Source organism: Dendroctonus ponderosae, unplaced genomic scaffold (assembly GCF_020466585.1).
Source record: "Dendroctonus ponderosae isolate FM_Combo_2020 unplaced genomic scaffold, Dpon_F_20191213v2 Dpon_F_20191213_7, whole genome shotgun sequence".
Classification (NCBI taxonomy): domain Eukaryota; kingdom Metazoa; phylum Arthropoda; class Insecta; order Coleoptera; family Curculionidae; genus Dendroctonus; species Dendroctonus ponderosae.
This window is the reverse complement of record NW_026018916.1, coordinates 11,443,943-11,464,890: the sequence shown is the minus strand read 5'-3', so window position 1 is coordinate 11,464,890 and position 20,948 is coordinate 11,443,943. Positions and strand designations below refer to the sequence as shown.

Sequence of the window (20,948 nt, the reverse complement as noted above, 5' to 3'; positions counted from 1 at the left end):
TGTTTTTTGTTAATATGAACGTATTGTTTCAAAATAACATTAATAATTGAATAATAATTGTACAATGTCCAGTTAAGGTGAAAGTGCGAAATAATCGTTACAATAAATAACTGTAGGCGAGACCTTTAAATTTATTAAAATGAATTAGCCACCGTGCCAAATCATATTAGATTAATGTAAAATTTTGTGGTAATGGCGCAATGCCGAACGAAAGATTTTTCTTCTATGCTAAAATCCTTCAATAAATCGGATTACACAATTATGGAATGTGCTTTTGGGCCCTTGCCATTTTATTCAAGCTATTCAACCGGTAAAGGACATTCATATCTAGATAGTTCAATTAGAAAGATATTATATAATTTTAATTGTTTCGAGTTTATTCGAAAAAATCGCTTTTTGCTTTCTCAGCAAAGAACGGCAAAAAATAAATCAGTTCTTAAGCAACTTAACCATACATGTATGCAACTTGATCAGTTCTCTGTAATCGCAGTTTATGAAAGTTAATAAAGACATTATATTTTTATTTTTGTTATAATTAAATTTCCCTTCAAGCAAAAAACTGAGATCATAAACTAGTTTTCATAACTTTGTCGAAATCCCTTCGATTTCAAACCAGAAATTCTACTAAAATTTATTTAATTCTCTTCATTCGAAATAGTCCAACGGTCTGGAGCAGAAAATTATTTTGTATTTCTTAGATTTTCCTTCGCATAGCTGCAATTTTAATACGCCTGTTTCGTATGCAGATATTTTAAGCAAGACTGTTGAATGATCTGCTCTAAATTATTCATTTGTTGCATCATTCATTTTCCAATTATCCAAAGTCTAGAATTTTATGTGATTTAATAATAACTAAAAATGCATATAACAATAAATATACATATTGCTTGTTTCCAAAACCAAAAAAACATTTTTTTGGCTCAACCATAGAAGAAGAAGAAGTTATCGATCATTTGATTTGATTTTATAATTACAATACACTTCGATTGTAGAAGAGATAAATGATGCTTTTGTGAATACGAGTGTTCATTTGCATTTTGGGACCTCTAAAAAGCTTTTGATAAAGTGAAGCACAAGATACTTATGTGGAACGTTATAGCTGCTGTTTCTGGTTTCACAAAAGCCCTTACTTAATATCATATTTCCATAATATTTTATAGTAAAACATATCAAACAACACTGAAAATTAAATCTTATTAAAGCCCGAGTTAGGTCAGATTACTTTATTACGAGAAAAATTATTAAATGATTAAAATTACCAGCTAGACGTAAAGTATTTAAACAATCTGTGTCATAGATTTACGGAAAAAGTTTATTTAAATTTAATTTAAAAATATTGGTCACGCTAAATGCTTCAAATAATATACGGGTGATATTTTTACTGAGCTCGGGCAAGTTTTGCCTGCTTAATCCTTAACATTAAAAACCGACTCTTTAGAGAAAAAAATACTTAGTACAACCTTTTTTAGGCTCTTGCATTTCTTTAGTTATGCGGCCGTTTTCGAGTAATAAAATTAAAAAATATTTTCTTGCGATATTCTGAAATAACAACAGAGTTAAAGAAGTAATCAATAAAACAACGTTCAATACAGGATATTTTCAACAAAATTGTTTTTGACCATAAAGTAAAAAAAATGTTCAAAAAAGATGAAAATTCAATTAAATGTACAGTGCCTTCAGCTCATAATTAATTTGTATTTAATGTGTTCGGTCTCGTTATTTCTGCAGAAATTTCTCGTGAATAAACTATAAATTATAAAAGAAATTATCACTAAAAGGTGAAATATTTCATCAAGTTCTACAAAAATTGATTCTGGAGGGTTACCGGCCTTCTTATGGTCAAACAGTTAGCACACTGAAGGCGACAATAAATTGCCGAAAGCTTGGTAGCTAAAAATTTTTTTATTTTTCTATACCCCTGCCCAGACCGAATTCCCAAGAAAAATCAACCATTCTGCAATTAAGATGAAAATTGTCCATATTTAAGTAGGTACGTTTTTATATTCATTTGAACAAAAAAATATTTCTCAGTGAATAATTCTGCGGTCGCTTTTGAAAACCGAGCTATTCATTTTCAACAAAGTGTTTTTTTTTAGCAAACAGTGTCAACGATAACAGTTGGAAGCCTGATAAATAAGTTTAAATATATTTTTTAAACTATTAGCTATACCGGGTGTCGCAATAAGGATGGTAAGCGGCTGCTTCTTGGAAAGTATTTGTTGTAGAGTGTTCGGAAAAAAACTTGAAGAAAAGAATTTGCTGAAAATTATTTTCAAATGCAAACAATGGCGTAATTGCAAGCGGCATTTTAAAAATTCGATTTTACACTGAAATTGTCCCGATAAGTTAAACATCTAGTAAGTTTAGTCAAAAGATCATAAAAAAACGTACTACTTTTCTTATGAACCTTTTTTCCTAACTTGTCAAATAAAGGGTGGGGAGAGAGTCAAACCGCTTAATGCAAAGAAACCTGGAACTCCGACATGGTTTTACCGATTTCAATCTGTTTACTATCAATTGAAAGAGCACTAAAAACTACGATATGTGATATAAAAACAATCTTAATCGTTTTCGAAAGATCACATATCGTAGAGTTTTTATTGCTCTTTCAATTGATAGTAAACAGATTGAAATCGGTAAAGCTGTGTCGGAGTTTCTTTGCATTAAGCGGTTTGACTCTCCCCTCACCCTTTATTTGACAAGTTAGGAAAAAAGGTTCATAAGAAAAGTAGTACGTTTTTTTATGATCTTTTTACTAAACTTACTAGATGTTTCACTTATTGGGACAATTTCTATATAAAATCGACTTTTTAAAATACCGTTTGCAATTACATCATCAAGCGGTCATCTCAGAAATTTGAAAATAATGTCTGGACATTATTTTCAAATATCAATTTGAAAATAATAAATAAATTCAACAATTTATTTTCTTCAAGTTCGTTATCAAATTTTTTTTCGAACACTCTACAAAAAGTACTTTCCAAGATACAGCCGCTTACCATCCTTATTGCGACACCCAGTATTACAGTAAGAAATTATTATTTTCGAGGTAAATAAATTCTGCATTAGCTTCAACAATTTTATAAAAAAAACCTCGAAAAAGTGCGAAAAAAGTCCAAGACAAGGAAACGCATTTCAATAAATCAGAGAATTCAATTTTTGTGCTATAAAATGAACAGTAGCACAATAAAGTTCGCAATGAATGAATTCTTGCGGCTTGACATTAAAGCGATCGTAAACTTATTACTCATGTAGGAAAAAACGGGTTTTCCCCCGAATTCTGTACAAAATTACGCATATAATTAATGCTAATATAATGCATAATAAAATGGCCATACAAAAGTATGAGCATTTTGGAAAACCCTGGACTAACATGAACTGGATGACCGCAAAAATCACATTTGTAGATGTAGTCTACAAAACTAGTAAAAGGCTTAAAGGGTTTCGAATACCAGGTGTTTTTTTTATACAACAAAACTGTCGCACCTTTTTACAGCATATTGCGTAGTTGGTTGAGTAGCTGAATTATATGTCGGAATGCATCCGGTTTCATTGAAAAATCAGCATCTATCAGTTTTATTTGTACCTTATAAGTTCCTAGCAAAAGCATGACTTTATTCATATAATGTGAAGTATTTGCTAAATTAGATTTAGAATTTAAAAAAATAAGATTATGCTAAATTAATCTTTATGCTGTGCTTATGGTGCATTAAATGCTTTTCCTTCGGTTGTCAAGCAAATGCTACGCACTTTTTATCATATACTTCGAATGTTTGCTTTCAGAAGAAAGCCTTTGGTACTACTTTATTCATGAGACCCAATGTTGAACTAAATTTCCTATCCATTTGCATTCAGTTCTATTTATATTTTTTTTATTTAAAAAAAGTATTGTCCGTGTCTACTTTAAATACAAATCAATTGAATTTTCATTTGTCAACGATCCACGTGGATGTACAGAGCTGTTCGAACTTCAGTTATCTGAGTACTTCGAATCCGAAATGAGCTTAATTCGTTTATTAGTCACTCTTTATATTTTCATATTCCTAGTGGCTTATCTAATTGTTGTGACCGTTTTATTCTATATATTCAGCACTTTAGAAGAGCCCGCACGAAATCAACGCTAAGTGTAAGCAAATTTTTCTTTTACTGTTAGGTATTCACCTTCTTTGGCCCTGCGTCTTAATCACATTTTCCTGCCGTGGAAATTTGTGTGTTTAAAATCCTTAAATGAAGCTTTGAATCATAAATGCTCAAGCACCGTTTTTTTCGGATTTTGATTAAATTGTCAATTTGAAAAGTCTCGTAGACGTTTTGTTGCCAGGTGACCAAACAGTTGTTCAGTTGTCATCGTTTGTGGTTTTTGTCAGTTGGAAATTCGAACGCTCATGAAAGTTGTTGAATTTGAGTGATTGTTCAACAAGGTACGTCCCCATTTCCTATACACGATCGACTTATCGATTTCATCCATAAATCTGTTGTTTTAATTTCACTTAATCTTGTTTCAGACTTTGGAATTTCATCAAAAAGTGCACAGTGATTTTGACATCTGGTCTTGGCATATTTGAAAATCATGGTGGTGTGTTGTAAGTACCTACACTTTTAATTTACCCCTTTTAGTATCTATCTTTACTGTTTCGCCAAATAATGGCCTATTTTTCGCTAGTTTATCGTCATATACAGGGCTATTGATCAGTAACGTCAATAGTGTCCAAGGCAGGGCTATCTAATCCTTAGATAAAAAAGGTATTTGATTGTGCCGCTTCTATTACGCTACTAAAAGCAGAGCCGGATTAACCTGTGGTAGGGCCCAGGGTTGCGATCCCTCCAGAGCCCCTTTTCTAAAAAAAATTGCAGTCTTAATCATTTCGAATGTGCAATCAGCCCGTGATTTATCACAAAAACGGAACTTGAGGGCCCGCGTAACAGGAAGCCCCAGAATTAAAAAAAACTGTTTTAATAATCTACTATTTAGGGCAGGTTCCAACCACTCAAGTTATGGTCACGGCGTATCGCGCTAAGTTTTTATTAGCCGTTTTTTGGTTGCTTCTTGTCTGTTCGGTTTCCTTTGTTGTTATTGCTTTCGTTGTTTTTTCTGCGCTCTTGCGCTTATTGGTTGTTGTTTTCAGCCCAGTTCGTGTCTTGGATGTGGATTTAAATTTTGATGATTCATTTATCTGAATTTGTTTAATTGGTTTGTTTTACATTTTAATGGCTCTCAATTTTTAAAAGTGTATAAAGCCTCAAAGAAAATATTTCCAATCTGGATCTATACAGGATGTCCAAGACAAGGATGCATTTTTGAGATGTTTAGAAAAACGTGATTTTTCGGATTGTCGTTTTTTCTCATTTTTGAAGTTATTTCGAATCATATCAAAAAATAAGAAATACTTTCACATGGCACCTTTTCAAGCTCTACAAGATGGTGTCTATGAAAATGTATTCCCACGTTTCGTTTCCTTGAAACCATCATCAACTTTTGTTTTTCATATGAACCGAAAAAAGTATCTACATAACGTATTTTAATAGCGAATTTAACGATGTATAACACAGTATGATTTATTCCGGTTATTGAGTATTGAGTATCTCTTACTAGAGGTGTGCGATTCGAATCTTTTGAGTGATTCATTCGTACCACACAGATTCGTATCAAGCAAAGTTTCGTACCAAGAGATTCGTTCATTTCGTATGGATAGAATCGACCGAATCCGCCAAAATTCGTATTAGTTTACATTAGGTACCGGTACCCATAATACTAAAACTAACGTGGTGGTACTTCCGTGCCAGCAGAGCGGATATTCTCTAAAGGAGGTCTAACAATTGATGAAAAGCGGCGAAGATTAAATGGCAATAAAGTGTTATTCATCAATTTTAATGCAAACATGTGCCAGTTTAATTATGTTTGTACATTCTATTATTTTTTAAAATATTCTTTTTAGTTAGATCTTATCTGTTGAGTATCATTTTATTTTGTAACACCAAATAATTAATATTTAGATATCTATTTTGTAATGTTTCATATTTAATATACAATAATAGACATTATTACTATTTTGTAATAATACATAATAAATATATTTTTAATTTAATTGAAAAAATATTTGAGTTCATCTCGGTTATTTCAGAAAATACGGTTTCCGTCTTCTTATTTTCTATCACGCAAGGGCATCAGCCCGCGATCAACTTTCGTATTCTGTTTCGAATCCTCCACTCAACAGTCTTGTTGTCAAAACAGGTACTGGAACGCGATGCGATTCTAAGCCGATACGAAATGTACGAATCTCTCTTTTTAGGGATTCGTACCATTCGAATCACTGGAAGGGTTCGTATCAATGATACGAATCCTACCCATGTCTATCTCTTACGGTTACGGTCTGCATGCTATTATTCTACTAACAAAGAAACGTATTTAATCATTGTCTAGGGTGCAGATAACTTTTTTTTTCCAGTTTTAGTTACCTACTTATGGTTATTTTTGTTAAGTTTTTCTGTTTAATATATGTTTATTTGTTTTTTTTACACTTTTTTATTTGCCAAATGTTACAAAGCAATAAAAAACACGAGCATAGTTTTATATTATTTAGAGAATCGTTAAATAATCGGTCAGAAGGATTGAACAAGAATAAAATATTGAGAAATACGAGATTAGTATTGATATACCAGAAATTTCAGTTTTTCTACCGGTATTTATTAATATTCATAAATTGCATTTTGCATAAAATGAACATATACAATTATTGAAATTTTTTTTATTGACAAAAACCAGGAACCATTAGTAATTTATTACTTAGTAACACGGTGAAATGCGAATTATGGATTTGGTTCTTACATTTTTAAAGCGATGTTTAGAGTGCAAACACACATACTAAATTATTCCATCCGAATTAGATTATTGCTTTGTATATAGGTTATTTGTAAGTAAAAAATAATTGGTAAAATTGAAAAAAATAGGCAAACTCAAATTAAATACGCTTCATTTTACTCAATATAAAAGAAAAATACGAAGAGCTTCTGAAGAATTTAATAATTGATAAATTTTCATATAATGAAAACTTTGAATGCAAAATGTTCCTAGCCCGTGTTTCCTCAATTGTAATCTGTTTGCTATTACTACTCCACTTGTGGAATTATTTCCTATGCATCGAAAATAGAAAAGCAGTAATTTATATTTCATGTTTTATTTTAACTTGTAATATACAAACACAATGAATACATACAAAAACATAGTATCAAATTTGTATAAAACCATATATGATCCTATCTAGAAAAATTAAGAGGTTTGGACGGAAGCGTAATGTATTTATTCGCTATTAGTTAAATCAAATTAAACATACAGATGCGCCAACAAGTACATAAAACTTGGATTATAATCTCCAGCATTGAAAAAAATTAATGCAGCTTATGCTTCAACTTATAACTCCAATCATTTCTGCAGTTTTATACAAAGTTACATAATTAATCAAGATGACGGTGTTGATGTTACATTTTTAAACATCCTGAATAGTTAGAAAATGTAAAACTGTACGTGGTAATTTGCCACAACTAAATAATTTTTTACTTGCTTAAAGAAACCGTTATCCAGGCTGATCTGTTGGTTGTCGGTCGCCCTTTTGAAAATTGCATTCAAACAAATCGCACAAATACGTTGTATATATTACTGCCAAAACAAAAGTCTATCAGGGTTTATTAGGTAGTGATATGGAAATATAAAAGGAACTGTCGTTTAAAGCTAAAACATAGTTAAAAAGCTTATTGTAAGTTGAAATTTTTATATCCCGGTCTTTGTTCGTCTGTGTGTTTTTAACGATAGCATCAATCGTTGAAAGATACTCTATATTTTTAACTCAGCTTTAACAACTTATTAGCATTTGTGGACTGACGCTTTTACTTGCAAAACTTATATTTACATGCGGTTATAAAAATAGTAAATCTTTCGTATTGATTAGGTTATATAAATGGCGAACACGAATAATTTACGACAACTTCTCTTAAATATAACGAACAAATATACAACATAGAAAATATAAAATATGCAGGTAATATTGCAAGTGTTTACAACCCGCAAAACACTAAGATACTTTGGCAATAGTTAAACGAAAAACTAACAAAAATAGCCATTTTGACCACAAATAAAAAGTACGTAACAGTAATAAGTGATAGATAAATAAATTATCTTCACAGCTGAAATTAGATCAGATTGGTTACTTTTTGTTGAATTAATTAATTTTGAATTCATAAGTATCCAGCTATAAAATATTTTTATACGACGTTTCATAAAACACGATTAATGCCGATAAATATATTAGTACTCTGATGGAGATGTTGAATTATGGATGAATTCTGGGTAAATTCTATATCTCCAGCACTAATTTATTTAAGTCCTCTTTAATTTCTTGGATTTGTGCGCTTATCAGACGAATTGATTTTACTGCTGTCCTATTGAGTACAAACCTACTTTTTTTGCCATTATGACTAATTTCATCAGTTTTCGGTTCAAGTAAATTTTACTTTTGGACTGGTTTGTTTTAATGTTAAACAATATTTTGACAACTTTTGCACTGATTGATTCTAGTACAACTAAACTAGTGGTAAATAGTATGTTTAAAGCGGTAAGGTTTTTCTGAAAGACATTCAGGAAAGTTAATTTACGAAGCAACCGTTTCTTAACGCAAAATACGACTAAATCTAACATTTTTAATTGACTGTGTCGGGGGTCATTTGGTTAAAATGGAATATTCTTAAACTTTACAACAAACAAACTATTTTAAACATCGCTTAAACTATGCAACCTAACTATAAAGCTCAGGTAGGAATGTTAAATTCAAATTCATAGTAGCTTTTTTCTGATTTTACTAATAAAAAAACATTTACATACTATTTTAAAAGTTTTACTGGTACAACTCAAAATGTTGGTATGTGCTTTTCTTTAATACATTTAATGAATTTCGCCATGCGGAATTGATATAACATAGAAGAACTTACCTAATGGTTTTTAACAAATAATAAACTTCACTTTGGACGGGTTAGTACTGATACGAAATTCTCAGCTAATTTGCTATCTGTTTTTCCAAGAAAATTCCGTATCAAATCACACTTCTATTACACATTTCTAAAATTATTTTAAAGGCACTAAGTTTTAAAGGCCTTCGACAGATCTATAATATTGACAGTCTTTAGAATTCTCCAGAGGGAGTTTTTTTATTCTAATAACTAAAAAATGTACATACCAATAGGCATTTAAATCGCGATTTGTTTCCTACCTCCTATCATAAACTCCGAAAACAATGGCTAACAGCATAAAAACAATTAGAATATTACTCTGAATACTGGCAGCTGCTGCTAATCTGCACCTAAACATGTCAAACCTTGTTTCGTTGTTGTCCACTAAATTCGTGAATTCAGCTTCCATTATTTGACCATCGTAGTAGGTGATATCGTCTTCAAATGGATATTCAAAACCTTGCTTGCACTCGCATTTGTATCCTCCACTCTCGAACCCTCGACCCAAAATTGGAACACACTGAAACAATTTCATGGTATATAGATTTTTAAAGTGAATTTAACTTAAGTCTTTCATGTTTTGACTAGTCCGTTCAAGGGCCCTGAAAACCACATGTTCACTTTAGATAGTAGGTAAACTCTGAAGATTTCGTAATCCCAACGGTTTTTTTTGGTTTATTTAACTATATATTTTTGTTACTTACATATGATGTTCTTTCGTCGCATTTATGAGTGTCTTTGAATGCATTTGGAACGTAAAATTTATCTGGACATTGTTTAATATCCAGTTTCAACATGTCCATAGTAACTGCTACTACACCCCTAAAATGAAGAAAATATCGTTTGCTTAAAATCCTGATTTTTATCTGAATTTGAAGAATATTTGGATTCTAGTTTTCAATGAATATTCATTTTCATTTGAAATTAATTTCAAATATGATGGATGTAAATTTGTCCATAATTTTAAATTGTTTCTGAAGATGTGCTGTACATTTTTGTGCTTTCTTGAACGGATTACAACATTATAATTAAAACAAAACAATTTAAATATTTCAAGTTGATGTTCTTAACTTATCTGGATTAGCGTCTGCTCATAGTGAAAAATTTGTTTAACTAAAGTTTAAAATGTTTTTAATTGTTGTTGGACTGGATTTTCTGCACCTTCTGAAGATGTTTTTGCTATTTTTTATTTTGGCTTTATCAAATTTGAAAGAAGAAGCTCCAATATGTGGATGAATTCAAAACAACAAAAGTTTCTATTCGAGGCAAGAAGTTGGATGTTTTCTTGAAGTTAAAAAGTGCTCTTTAATAGTAGTTTCGTTTTTCAATTTAGACACTTCCAAATTAATATCGTTTTTGCGTGGATTAAAAAAACTTACTTAAACTCGAGCTTGACTTTCAAACTATCCCATCCAAAGAATGGTGCAGCATATTTAATTTTCCACATGGGAACCTTTCCTCTACAATCGAAATATGGGGCGCTCCAGTAGCCATGATGTAAGCGTGCACCCATGTAGTGATTCGGATAGTGTTCATACTTTCTAGTCGTTTCTCCAGTTTCGTTGAAGCGCACCCTAATTTTTAGCCAGAATTTCTCCAAACTGTCGAAGTTGGAGGCCCATCGATGCTTTAGGAATTTGAACCACGGTTTGTTCAAGTATACCTCGTCTGATTTATTCAGTCTGGCCAAATCTTCCATATGAAACTGTCTCACATTGAGTTGCTTCTTGTAGGCGTACGGGGCAAATAGGGTTTTGTTGGTGAATTTGTTCCGCTCCCAGTACGTGCCAGCCGACCAAATTCGATTGTTGCCCAAGATCATAGCCAGTGTTTCGCCCATCATTTGGTCTTCGGTTAGTGGTTTGTCTGCAACGCGTTTTCCCGAATACACTTCTTGTGGGTCTGATACTTGTAGAAAAACGCTGATAAAGTTGGCCAATCGAAGAGCCATTTTGGCTTCATTTTCGAAGAATTCTTCCGCTCCAAACATAGCACCTAAGAGAGTAATAAAAGTTTGCATAGTAAACAGTTTCCAATGATCATTTAAAAAAATATGTTTCAAGCTTCACAGTTTTACAGAAAGCGTTATTTTAGGAAAATAATTTTTTATATCAAAGCAAGTTCAAGCAAACATTTTGTTGGGTGGTTGTTTTTTTTTCGAGATTGCACGGTATTTTCCGAAAAATTTTTGATATTCTGAGAAATACTTTTCTTAAATAAGCACATATATATACAATACACACAAGTACACCATACAACATTTCACTCCTAGGTAGGACAATTTGTTACAAAAAACGCTCCAAATGAACATATTTGACAAAATCTTACCTCCATGCAGAATGAGTTCATCCGGTTTATATTTCTTACAGTTCTCTTTGTTCATTCCCAATATAAACTCCAGTGTTTTGTGTATATTGATATTGGGTTGTTTCAAAGACTCAGGACCTCGAACAGGGAATCTATATTCCGGATGTCTGTCTAATTCCATTTCTCGCACATACCACGGCGCTTTTTCCCACTTGGCTGGAAGTTTTTGAATCCAACCGATTTTTTTGCATTCGAATCCATTATAGTACTGCTCTTCCGTTGCCCTCTCAACGATTTCACCCAAAAATGGTCTTCGCACTTGTAACGGTAGGCGATAGCCCGGACGACATCTGCATTGGTAACCTCCTCTCCTAAAGCCCCATCCATGAATCGGTTCACACTGTAAAGGGATTTTGTTGTAAATTACTAACGATTTTTTTTAAATATAGAGCCATTATATCGTACTTCGGTTGTTTCCTTTTTGCATCTTGCAGTGTCCACAAAAGCATTCGCCTTGTCATTTCCAGAAGCCTTCGGACATTGATTTATATCTATACGATCAAAATCCATTTCAACTACCGATGCAGCTGTGTATCTAAAAAAATACATAGAATTTACTAAATTCACTCGTGTTCAGAAATTATTGAAACTTTCATCATTATTTTTTGACTTTATACCCTGTTTATTTTTTCGCTAGGGAGGAAGTCTTTTAATTCAATTAATTCGCCCTTCAACGTTGTTTTCGTTCAGCGTTTTGAAATATTTTATTTTTTTACAGATTACAGGCCCCTTTATGAACGTATTTTAAATAACACTTAAACAGTCGTGTATCATTAAGTTGCGATTTCTCTAGTGTCGCGTTTCTGTAGATTTCTCGATAGAATTATGAACATTCTTGGAAGTCTGTAGTTCGTAGAGCGCATTGATTTTCAGTTCCTTAAGCTGACAGGATTTTCACTTTTACTCCTAAACTTCAAATGAACAAACTGGAAACTGTCGGTTTTAAACAACTTCAATCTCAAAACTCAGTTGAACTCAGAAACTCGCTCAAAAGAGAACATTTTTACCAAAAATTTCTGTTAAAAGGCAGCTTCATTAAATGCTCGATTGCAATTTGGCTTATTTCGCAACCATAGTCGGCTGATTGGCAATATTTAAATTCAAAAACATAAATATTTCTAAGGTCATTAAAATGAAGTTTTTGCGATACTCCTTGCGTTTAAGTAGAGGATGATAACAAGCAGTGTTTCAGTTTAGTGGAGCTGTTTCTAAAGGCATATTTTCATTGCTTTTAAAAAAAGGCTCGGCAAGTTTTGAAACAAACCCCGCCTCGTGTAAGTCCTTCATTTCTTTCTTGTAAAAGGGCTCGTAAATTGCTCGCAAGCCGGATGGAATTAGATAAACCGAAAGACTAAAAGTTGATTGTTTCTAATCAAGTTCAGGTTCCAGACAGTTTCAGCCATATTCTTCACTCTGCATTTTTGAAATATTTGGGAAGAAAACAATAATTTGCTTTCGCTTTGAAAACGGACTCTTGGTGATGTTGTCGTTCCTCAGATTTGAGTAAAATTAGCTACTATTCTAGCTTCCCATGGTAATTTCTTATATTAGTGAAAGTTTGTTTTTGTTTTAAAACTTACGTGGGATATTCTACATGTCTAAAGCCGGTATGTCGAGGAAAAATGTCTGCAATGGGCACTACAGCGGCCACCAGCCACCTATTTGATCGCCCACAATCGAAATAAGGGCGAGTGTATTTGACTGGACCTGGATTTTCATCTGCACCTGGTGGGCCGTGGAATGCAAACGTTTCGTTTGTGTTATTGGCATAACGAATTTCCACCTGTAAAAGATAGCAAATGAAACTGAAGCGAATAGTGCATTTCCGTAAAAGCTAAAAGTCTGAGTTTAAAGAAGTTTTCAGTCAGTTTTATTGTTATGTGTTTATGCATAAAATGATTTGCGGAATTTTAATGAGCAAAACTAATTTTTGATACGGGAGGTTTTCTTCATGTCATGTTCATATTGCAGGGTCGATTCCCTAACTAACTGTATGGAGAAAAGTTTACGTTACGAACACAATCCAGTAACGATTTAAATTGTGCCCTGAACAAAAAAATGTTCCGTCTTACATGCAACTTCTCAAGTATTAATTTCATGGTTCAATCAAAGAATTTAAATTGAAAATAAATTGAATTGTTTTCGTTTATTTCGTTAACACTGTTTTACCTGATATGTAGTTTTGGTATCGTGTCTAGAATTGACTTTGTCTGGCAGCCAAGCTTTAAACCATTCGTTGATCCGAAAATATTCGGACGTATAGTCTGCACTAGTATTGGGTGTAATCGCTCCCAAATCATACACGGTAAATGTATTTAATGTGGAGATGCGCTCCAAATGTATTGGGTCATTAAAATCATCAGCACGGAACGTTCTGGGCGCAAATCTATAAAATAAGAAAAAATATTGTAACTTTTTATTACAGTAAATTTTTGAATTGTTCAACATAATTTTTAACACATTTACAATTTTTTTATTATGACCAAAGTTAAAGGAACTGCGCAAAATATAGATTTCATATGGATTATTAAATTTTGTTATTATTAGTAGATCTTCAGTTAATTTTAACTTCTTTATACGTTAGCTGTTGCAAAAATTACTCAAATCAGATAGATACTTGAATATCCGTCTACAACTTCGGATATTGTAGATTTAACGACAAATAGTACTAAACACATTTATCTAGTTTTAAAATACAATTTCAGTCAGAACTTCAATGTTGCATCCATTGCTGACATTTAAAGGACATTAGGTAATGTCCGTAATTAGACCCTAATTGGCTAAAATTCCAAAATAATGGGTCAACTTTAGTTAAATGGGATTCGTATTCAATAATTTCAAAAAACATTGTTATTATTTAAAATTCAAATGGTTTCATATCCACAAAAATATATTCCAAATTCTATTTTGTGAAAGGTGAAAAATCAATTTACGAGAAAGAAACAACCGGTATAGTTTGGAAAACGTATCTAGTTTAATAGAGGGTGTAACAGGAAACACACACATTAAATAATTACTAAATACTCTCTTGAATCTCTTTCTTTCGGAAAGCAAACTCAATAGTGAAAACCGAAAATTGCCTACGGTCTGTCAGGTTTTAAGTTATAAATTATAGCTCCTTTTTCAGTTATAAAATTATTTTAATATTTCTTTTATAGTCTTATCATAATAAATAAGCCACAAATTAAATATTCCAATTTATGTAATCCCACATTTTAAGCAAATCCACATTAATAATTCGCTGATGAATATGTGCAAATATCAAATCCAAAACCAAAAAAATGTCAAAAGTATAAATGATTTGAATGAATATTTACCATGATTGGAAAAAAAATTGCGGAAATTCTAGACAGCTGGAAAATACGTGTTTAAGTTTTGCAAAAAATAGTTAAATAGAAATTACATTTCAAAGTCCGTGGATTTTGCAGAAAGGGCGCTAAACATTTGTATTGGGTAAATTAAAGATTCCGTGTACTTAAACACCTTTAATATATACCATATGCATCATAATGAAACAATCAGCTAATCAATTTAAAATTATATATTTAATCGGATTCTTAAGCTATTGACTTAAGTGCTTTAAAAAACATGTTTTATGTGCATAAGTCTCAAGTATTTGCACTTGCAGAAAACTGAGAAAAGTTAAAAAGCTTGTCGCAGAGCTACTTATTGAAATTTATATATTTCTCGAAAATGGTATAAGTTATCTGTCTGGGATAGATTGAGCAAATAGAGGAAAGTGAGGCTAAACTGTTGGACACTTTTTCTCCTCTTTTGGGTTCATTTTTGGTGTGTAATGTAATCAAATGTAATAATCATTTTTAATCATGAAAAAATACTCTTATCTACATTTCCAGAACTCAATCTGCACTTTTTTCATTAAGTATCGCTTATAAAATAGCTGTATCTAATAATTTAGTTTAAAACTTGGACAGCTTAAACATTATTTATTATTTACTTAGAGGTGGTATTAAGTACTCGGTCTTAAAGCGAGGTATTTGCGCTAGTCGAATATATATTTTTATAAATAAATGAAATGACTTATACCCTCTCTATGTTAAATATTCGGTAAAAAATTTAAATTTAAAAAAAATCTCGCAAAAAAGTCTAAAATGAATATGATGTAACCCCAAGAAATTTATATCAAATTTTGCTCTAAAAAAATTTTGGTAGTTTTCTTCTATCGTAGTATCAAATTTTGGCGAGCTCAAACTGTATAAAATATATGTTTGGGTTAGTTTGAAGTCGATTTTTCAGATACTATTTTTAGAACTTTGCTGTCGATCCTGTGAATCCAATAAAAAATTCCTGTTTCCAGAAAGAAAGGGTTTTGTGACCCATGTTTGAAACTTTTTGAAATTTTTGCTTCTTAAAACATTTTATCCAGGCGCTTGTCTCTGATATCTTTAAGATGCGTTAAGTGCGTTTTCTCGCAATGTTTGTCCCCAGGTGATTGAAATTCAAATTTGCAATGAAAAAAATATGTTGCCGTACCGAAAATTTGGAAGAATTTCTCCTAAATTAAATGTCCTGAATAGTGAATTATTTATATTTTTTTTCAATGGTGAAAGATGCCTGTTGAGGGGTTTGGGTTGATCGGTCAGTAGATAGCAAAATTATTTTTCAATTGTCATAATCCCTAAAATTAAACCCCAATACACACCTTGGAAAAGTCTTATTGAAAAAGCCCTTATAAGAGCTGGAATAAGACATGTTAGGTGAAAAGTATATGGCACTGGCATTGATGTGATGATTGGTGGAAACATCCGCAACAGTGGACAACAGGTAGTACATCATGCCGGGATCATACGTGTCATTAATGGCAGGTCGAATAAATCTGCTTTGCAGAATGTATGACCAAAAAAAAGCCCTATTCAATGCCATATTATGCATGTGCAGTAATTGAGTCCTGTTGGGGAATACCGGGTTAATATTGACATCTTTGATGTCCGGCAAATGAGACACAGTATCAGGAGGCAGGAAAAGATCTCCTACATGTTGAATCTCGCAATTGCCTTTGTTGGTCGCCTTTATGGCTCTCGAGACTTCGTCGAAGGCATCGCGAGTTTGCCACTCGTATTGTCCGTTCGCGATAAACACAAAACACCCACCAAAGAAAAAGACCAGCCACTTCATGGTCCTTTTTTCTGCTTCAAACTTTTTGCACTAAAACATTTTTCTTTAAACCGAGGGTTTGTGCGTTTAGGGCGAATTAATTAAAACGCGTTTGATTGGGTCGTATCAGGTAAATATTTCCAGTTTCGACCCAACCCAACCAGAGCTTCAGTCTATGGTCGCTTTTATTTGTCCGTTCGTTTGCTGTTATGGGCCTTTGCGGTGTTGCCCATTTGATTGGGGAAAATTCCTGCGTTTAATCGAAGTTATTATGTCACAGGGGTGGCTCTGCATCCAAGGGCGTTGAGCCTAGCAGGAATTATTTAACCCGCATCCCGATTCCCATAGAAAGTGTTATACCACATGTAGCAAAGGGTCAACACATTTCTTCCCTCGAGCGATCATACAGCTCATTATCCTTGATTAGAAGTGCAAAGAAACGCAAGAATGCGAGTGCAAGAATTTAATATCTCCTCCTTCGTGCAACCGCCAAATACCAATTTTATAATATGTGATATAGAGAGGCAAATTAATCAAGTTTGATGAGGAGTCCAAATAAAACCCAAAAGTTTGAGAAATTCAAAGGAGTTGTTTTTTTGAATTTCACTTAAGTTAAACCCCGTAAGCAAGATTGCAACTTCCTTTTTTTAATTTTTGCACTCGGTTTGATGAGATGGAAAAGCTAAAGGTGTTCAAAAAGTCTGAAAACGCTTATATATCGCAAAATACGCTTTGGAGCCAAAAAAAACACACATCAGATAATCTGGAAGAAGCCGTCAAATGATGGCAAAACGAATCATCCCACCTTATATAATGCGAATCGGCAAAGAAAATGGGGCATTTTTATATAAGATCAGGTATGGCGAATTTATCCTGGTATCACTTGATAGCTTATTCCAAATTATCAGGTGGGTGTTTGTAGTTTTGAACACCCTGTATAGATTTTATCAATAGACAATTATCTAGCTATCAATTTGAACTGACAGAGTGTGACTTTTAATGAAATATAGACATAAATAATTCAGCCAGAATCTATGGAAGAATGTGTAATAATTTAAAGGAAATAAAACAAAATAAACCTTTTAAAAAACACATATTTATTCAATAGATGGTAGCAAATAGATATAAATTGTCACGAATGAAACCCGAAATTATAAACGATCAACAAAAAAGACCAGGGACTGGAACAACCCCCTAGATCATTTATTTAAAAAATGGTGAAAAGTGGTAAAAACAAAACTTTTATTATTATTCAGATTTTCAAAATATGAAATTAAACGTAAAATAAATGACGCAAATTAAAAAAATAATAATTTGGGTCGTTTTCAATAGTTTCAATAGGACACCTATGCCCTTGTGTATTTTTAGGCAGATCGATAGGATTCTTTTTCCTGATTTCAGAAATATTTATGTTGCCTAGATTTGTTTTAGCCGTTTTCTTTATATTACGTTTTAAAAATTACAAATAGCAAAAAATTAAAGTAATCTTGAAATAATACAAACGACCAAAAATTATAGAAATAATCACTACATTTATTGCTACTATAAATTATAAGAAAATAAATGAAAACGAGTTATTTCCATTTGCCTTTATATATTTTCTATAATCAATTTCAATTTTATCTTTCTTTTGTCTATCTATGTTTTGAATACATTGATTATGATTCATATTAATATTGTTAGGTACATGCATCCACTATTCTAAACCGTAAATCATCAAAATTTGTAACTGAACTTTCATGCACAATAATCTCTAAATAACCCCAGAGAAAAGAGTCAAGAAGCGTTAAGTCAGGAATATTAGAGGGCCATGACCAGCTCGTCCAACCCAGATATCAACAATTTCATTTATAAAAAGTCTTACCGGGCGAACGTTGTGGTGTGCATAGAAAATTTTGTCACTAGCAATAGTTTTGACGTTCGCAAAACCGTTTTTCTACATTCTTAAATGTGTTTTAACTATGCAACAACAGAATAGGCATAATTATGCTGTTGATTTCTTACCTTTAAAACAACAATTAGTTTTTTTCATACGACATTAAAAGGGTTAATAAATGTATTGGAGTTCAGGTTCAACAATTATTATAAAATAATAATTTTCAAAGATTTTACTGAATTTAAAAATAGCTACAAGTCAACAAATATTAAAATGCAACCATAAAATATCATTCCATCAAGCAAAAAGTAATATAAGTGTTCTCAAAAATCTTAATTTAGCGTAGAACTTCATTATTATTCGCAGTCACAATATTTAAATAATAACTGCAACTGATTGTCATCGGGTTGCTTCCCTATTCCCTCTTAAAATGCAAGCTTCTGGATGCGACATTATTCTTGCATTATGATTGCTTTTAAGCTAAACCCAGCTGATGAAGGCTAATAGGTCCGAAATTGGTCCTGCTGTGCTTGCTTGTGATACAGCCAAAAAAGTGATCAATATATCACACATTTATAACTGAAGAATCAGTCGACGAAACTATTCCGATCATTTTTTTATCTGACCATACAGTTTTTAAGCTCAAAAACTGATAAGAAAATAGGTCTGGACTAGAACCAAGAGTCACGTCTTAAGCCTAGTTCTCATAAGCGAATGTTGGAAAAAAATTCCGAATAATCGGACGATTTGACAGGTGTTGGAAGAAGTTGAAATTATTCCAACTTTTTCCGTTTATTCGGAAATTCGGAGGAATTTTATACAACCCAGATAGATTTTTCAACGAAGACCGGAACAAGTAGCGTATTATAATTTATTCAAGGAATGTGCCTTCAAGATCGAGAAAAACATTTCAATTACATGGGAATGTCGAAAGAATTATTCGATATTTTATTATCAAAGTTATCAATTCAAGTTGGACCTCATATTACTAAAAACTGTAAAAGCCGATATCCTATACATGCAGGAGAAAAATTAGGATGCACTTTACGCTGTGTACACGTTCAGTGTAGATTTTATTCAATTTTTTCAAGCTGAGCATATGCTTTACGTATTACCGAAACTCCTGGGTCGAATGTCAAAAATTGAATAAAATCTACACACTTGAAAATACTTTTTCTTCGTTTCTTTAAAATTAAATGTGATCAATATTTGTATATAATTGTGTAAATTTACATGTTTTTGGCTTCGGGGGATAGTATGGTTTCCGTGTCCATGCATTTCGTGTGGGCCATAGATAAAGACTATAGCATAGATAAAGGCTGATAGATAAAGACTTCTAATATAATAAATAAAGGCGGCTAAACTTTGGCGAACGACTAGCGAGGGAACGAAACAGTGGGCTTTTACCAATCACTGTTACCAACACGATGAGTCAAAATTATTGCTTTTTTCAGCAAGAAATAATCGCATATGAGAACTATTGAATTTCAACTTTTTCCGACATCTCATCCCGTCAAATCGTCCGATTATTCGAAATTTTTTTCCGAAAATTCGCTTAAGAGAACTAGGCTTTATTGACGGTTTTTCCGAGCCAATATGACGTGATCTGAAGGCAGCATTCTGGTCGGGCACTTGCGATTTTTCGAAGTTTCAAGTTTGGTTTCGGAATGTCGTTATTGAGGTGTTTTCTACTTCCAGATGTTTTAATGCATTTTATATGTTCTGACAATATTCTGATACTCCCGGAATGGTTTTTCTTTAAATACCTTTTTCTACTCTTGCAGAATTAAAGTACGCAGATTTTATGAATTTTTCCCATAAGTTTAGAAGGTATATTGTCTACAAGCAACCACTTCAATCCATCATTCAACAAAACACAGAAACTAAACGATTTTTTATTAGTTATCTTTGCGCCCTGTACATATCGTTGGTATTGGCAACCTGGCATATCTTTGTGTAATTGACCTGTGGACTTGAATTGTGGTGGATTATCATGATTCACACAATTCTCATAAGCATTTGGTATTTTTGATGTAAATGTTTAATCATCCTACTCGTGAAAGTTGAAGGTGGAGTTTTTTTTTTCAAACGAGAATGGGCGCCAGTTTATTTTATTTAACAAAATCGACTGTTGATTTTGTACGAAATTAGGCAATGTATAATTTGCAAGGGTACAGGACTATGAGTAAAAATTATTCAACCTGTCAGTGCGCCACTGAAAACAGGCAACCAACAAAACACGCGACTCAATTATATCTCACCACTGAGCTTCTGAAGCAGTTCGGTACAAATATGTGTAAAATGCTGTTGGGTTTAGGGTCCTGCCGAGTCCGATGATCGAAGACACGTACAGAGTGCATGTCACTCGAAACTTCGAGAAAGGTCCCCGGACCTCGGGTAGAAAGTACCGCCGGTTGTTACCGGTTAGCTGCGCTCTACGCCGCGTTGACTGCCAGGGTGTGGTACCGGTAGGAGCGTGGTGTTTGTCATAGCACAGTAATGTTTGGAGTCCTATTCGTCAGATTAGGATTACACAACGGGGCCTACTCCGGCAGGACTCTTTTTTTCACTTTTTGCATCCGATACGCATCAT

At 32.7% G+C, this 20,948-nt stretch overlaps 2 protein-coding genes across 2 annotated transcripts in view; one reads left to right on the top strand and one right to left on the bottom strand.

The window, feature by feature from the left end:
* Positions 1 to 4,323: 4,323 nt before the first annotated feature.
* LOC109543185 (heterogeneous nuclear ribonucleoprotein Q-like) overlaps positions 4,324 to 20,948 on the top strand; it is a 60,672-nt gene continuing 44,047 nt past the window's right edge. Inside the window, exons 1-2 of the mRNA XM_048668601.1 lie at positions 4,324 to 4,421; positions 4,506 to 4,583. Coding sequence (XP_048524558.1) covers positions 4,571 to 4,583 — 13 coding nt within the window. The 5' untranslated portion in view covers positions 4,324 to 4,421; positions 4,506 to 4,570. The remainder of the gene's footprint in view (positions 4,422 to 4,505; positions 4,584 to 20,948) is intronic.
* Positions 7,160 to 16,679, bottom strand: LOC109543182. Its single transcript, XM_019912761.2, has 8 exons — positions 16,028 to 16,679; positions 13,534 to 13,750; positions 12,945 to 13,147; positions 11,770 to 11,899; positions 11,326 to 11,704; positions 10,377 to 10,992; positions 9,702 to 9,819; positions 7,160 to 9,517 (listed from the first exon to the last, which is right to left on the bottom strand). Exons 1-8 carry the CDS (start codon positions 16,498 to 16,500, stop codon positions 9,254 to 9,256), a joined length of 2,400 nt encoding a protein of 799 aa, XP_019768320.2. The 5' UTR covers positions 16,501 to 16,679; the 3' UTR covers positions 7,160 to 9,253.

What these genes read in the sequence shown, in the direction of transcription:
- LOC109543182 (XM_019912761.2), bottom strand. Translation starts at nt 16,500, where the DNA reads ATGAAGTGGCTGGTCTTTTTCTTTGGTGGGTGTTTTGTGTTTATCGCG. An exon ending in AGACATGTAGAATATCCCAC is followed by an intron (nt 11,900 to 12,944) that starts GTAAGTTTTAAA and finishes GTATTTTTTTAG; the next exon opens with ATACACAGCTGCATCGGTAG. An exon ending in TGAACTCATTCTGCATGGAG is followed by an intron (nt 10,993 to 11,325) that starts GTAAGATTTTGT and finishes TTACTCTCTTAG; the next exon opens with GTGCTATGTTTGGAGCGGAA.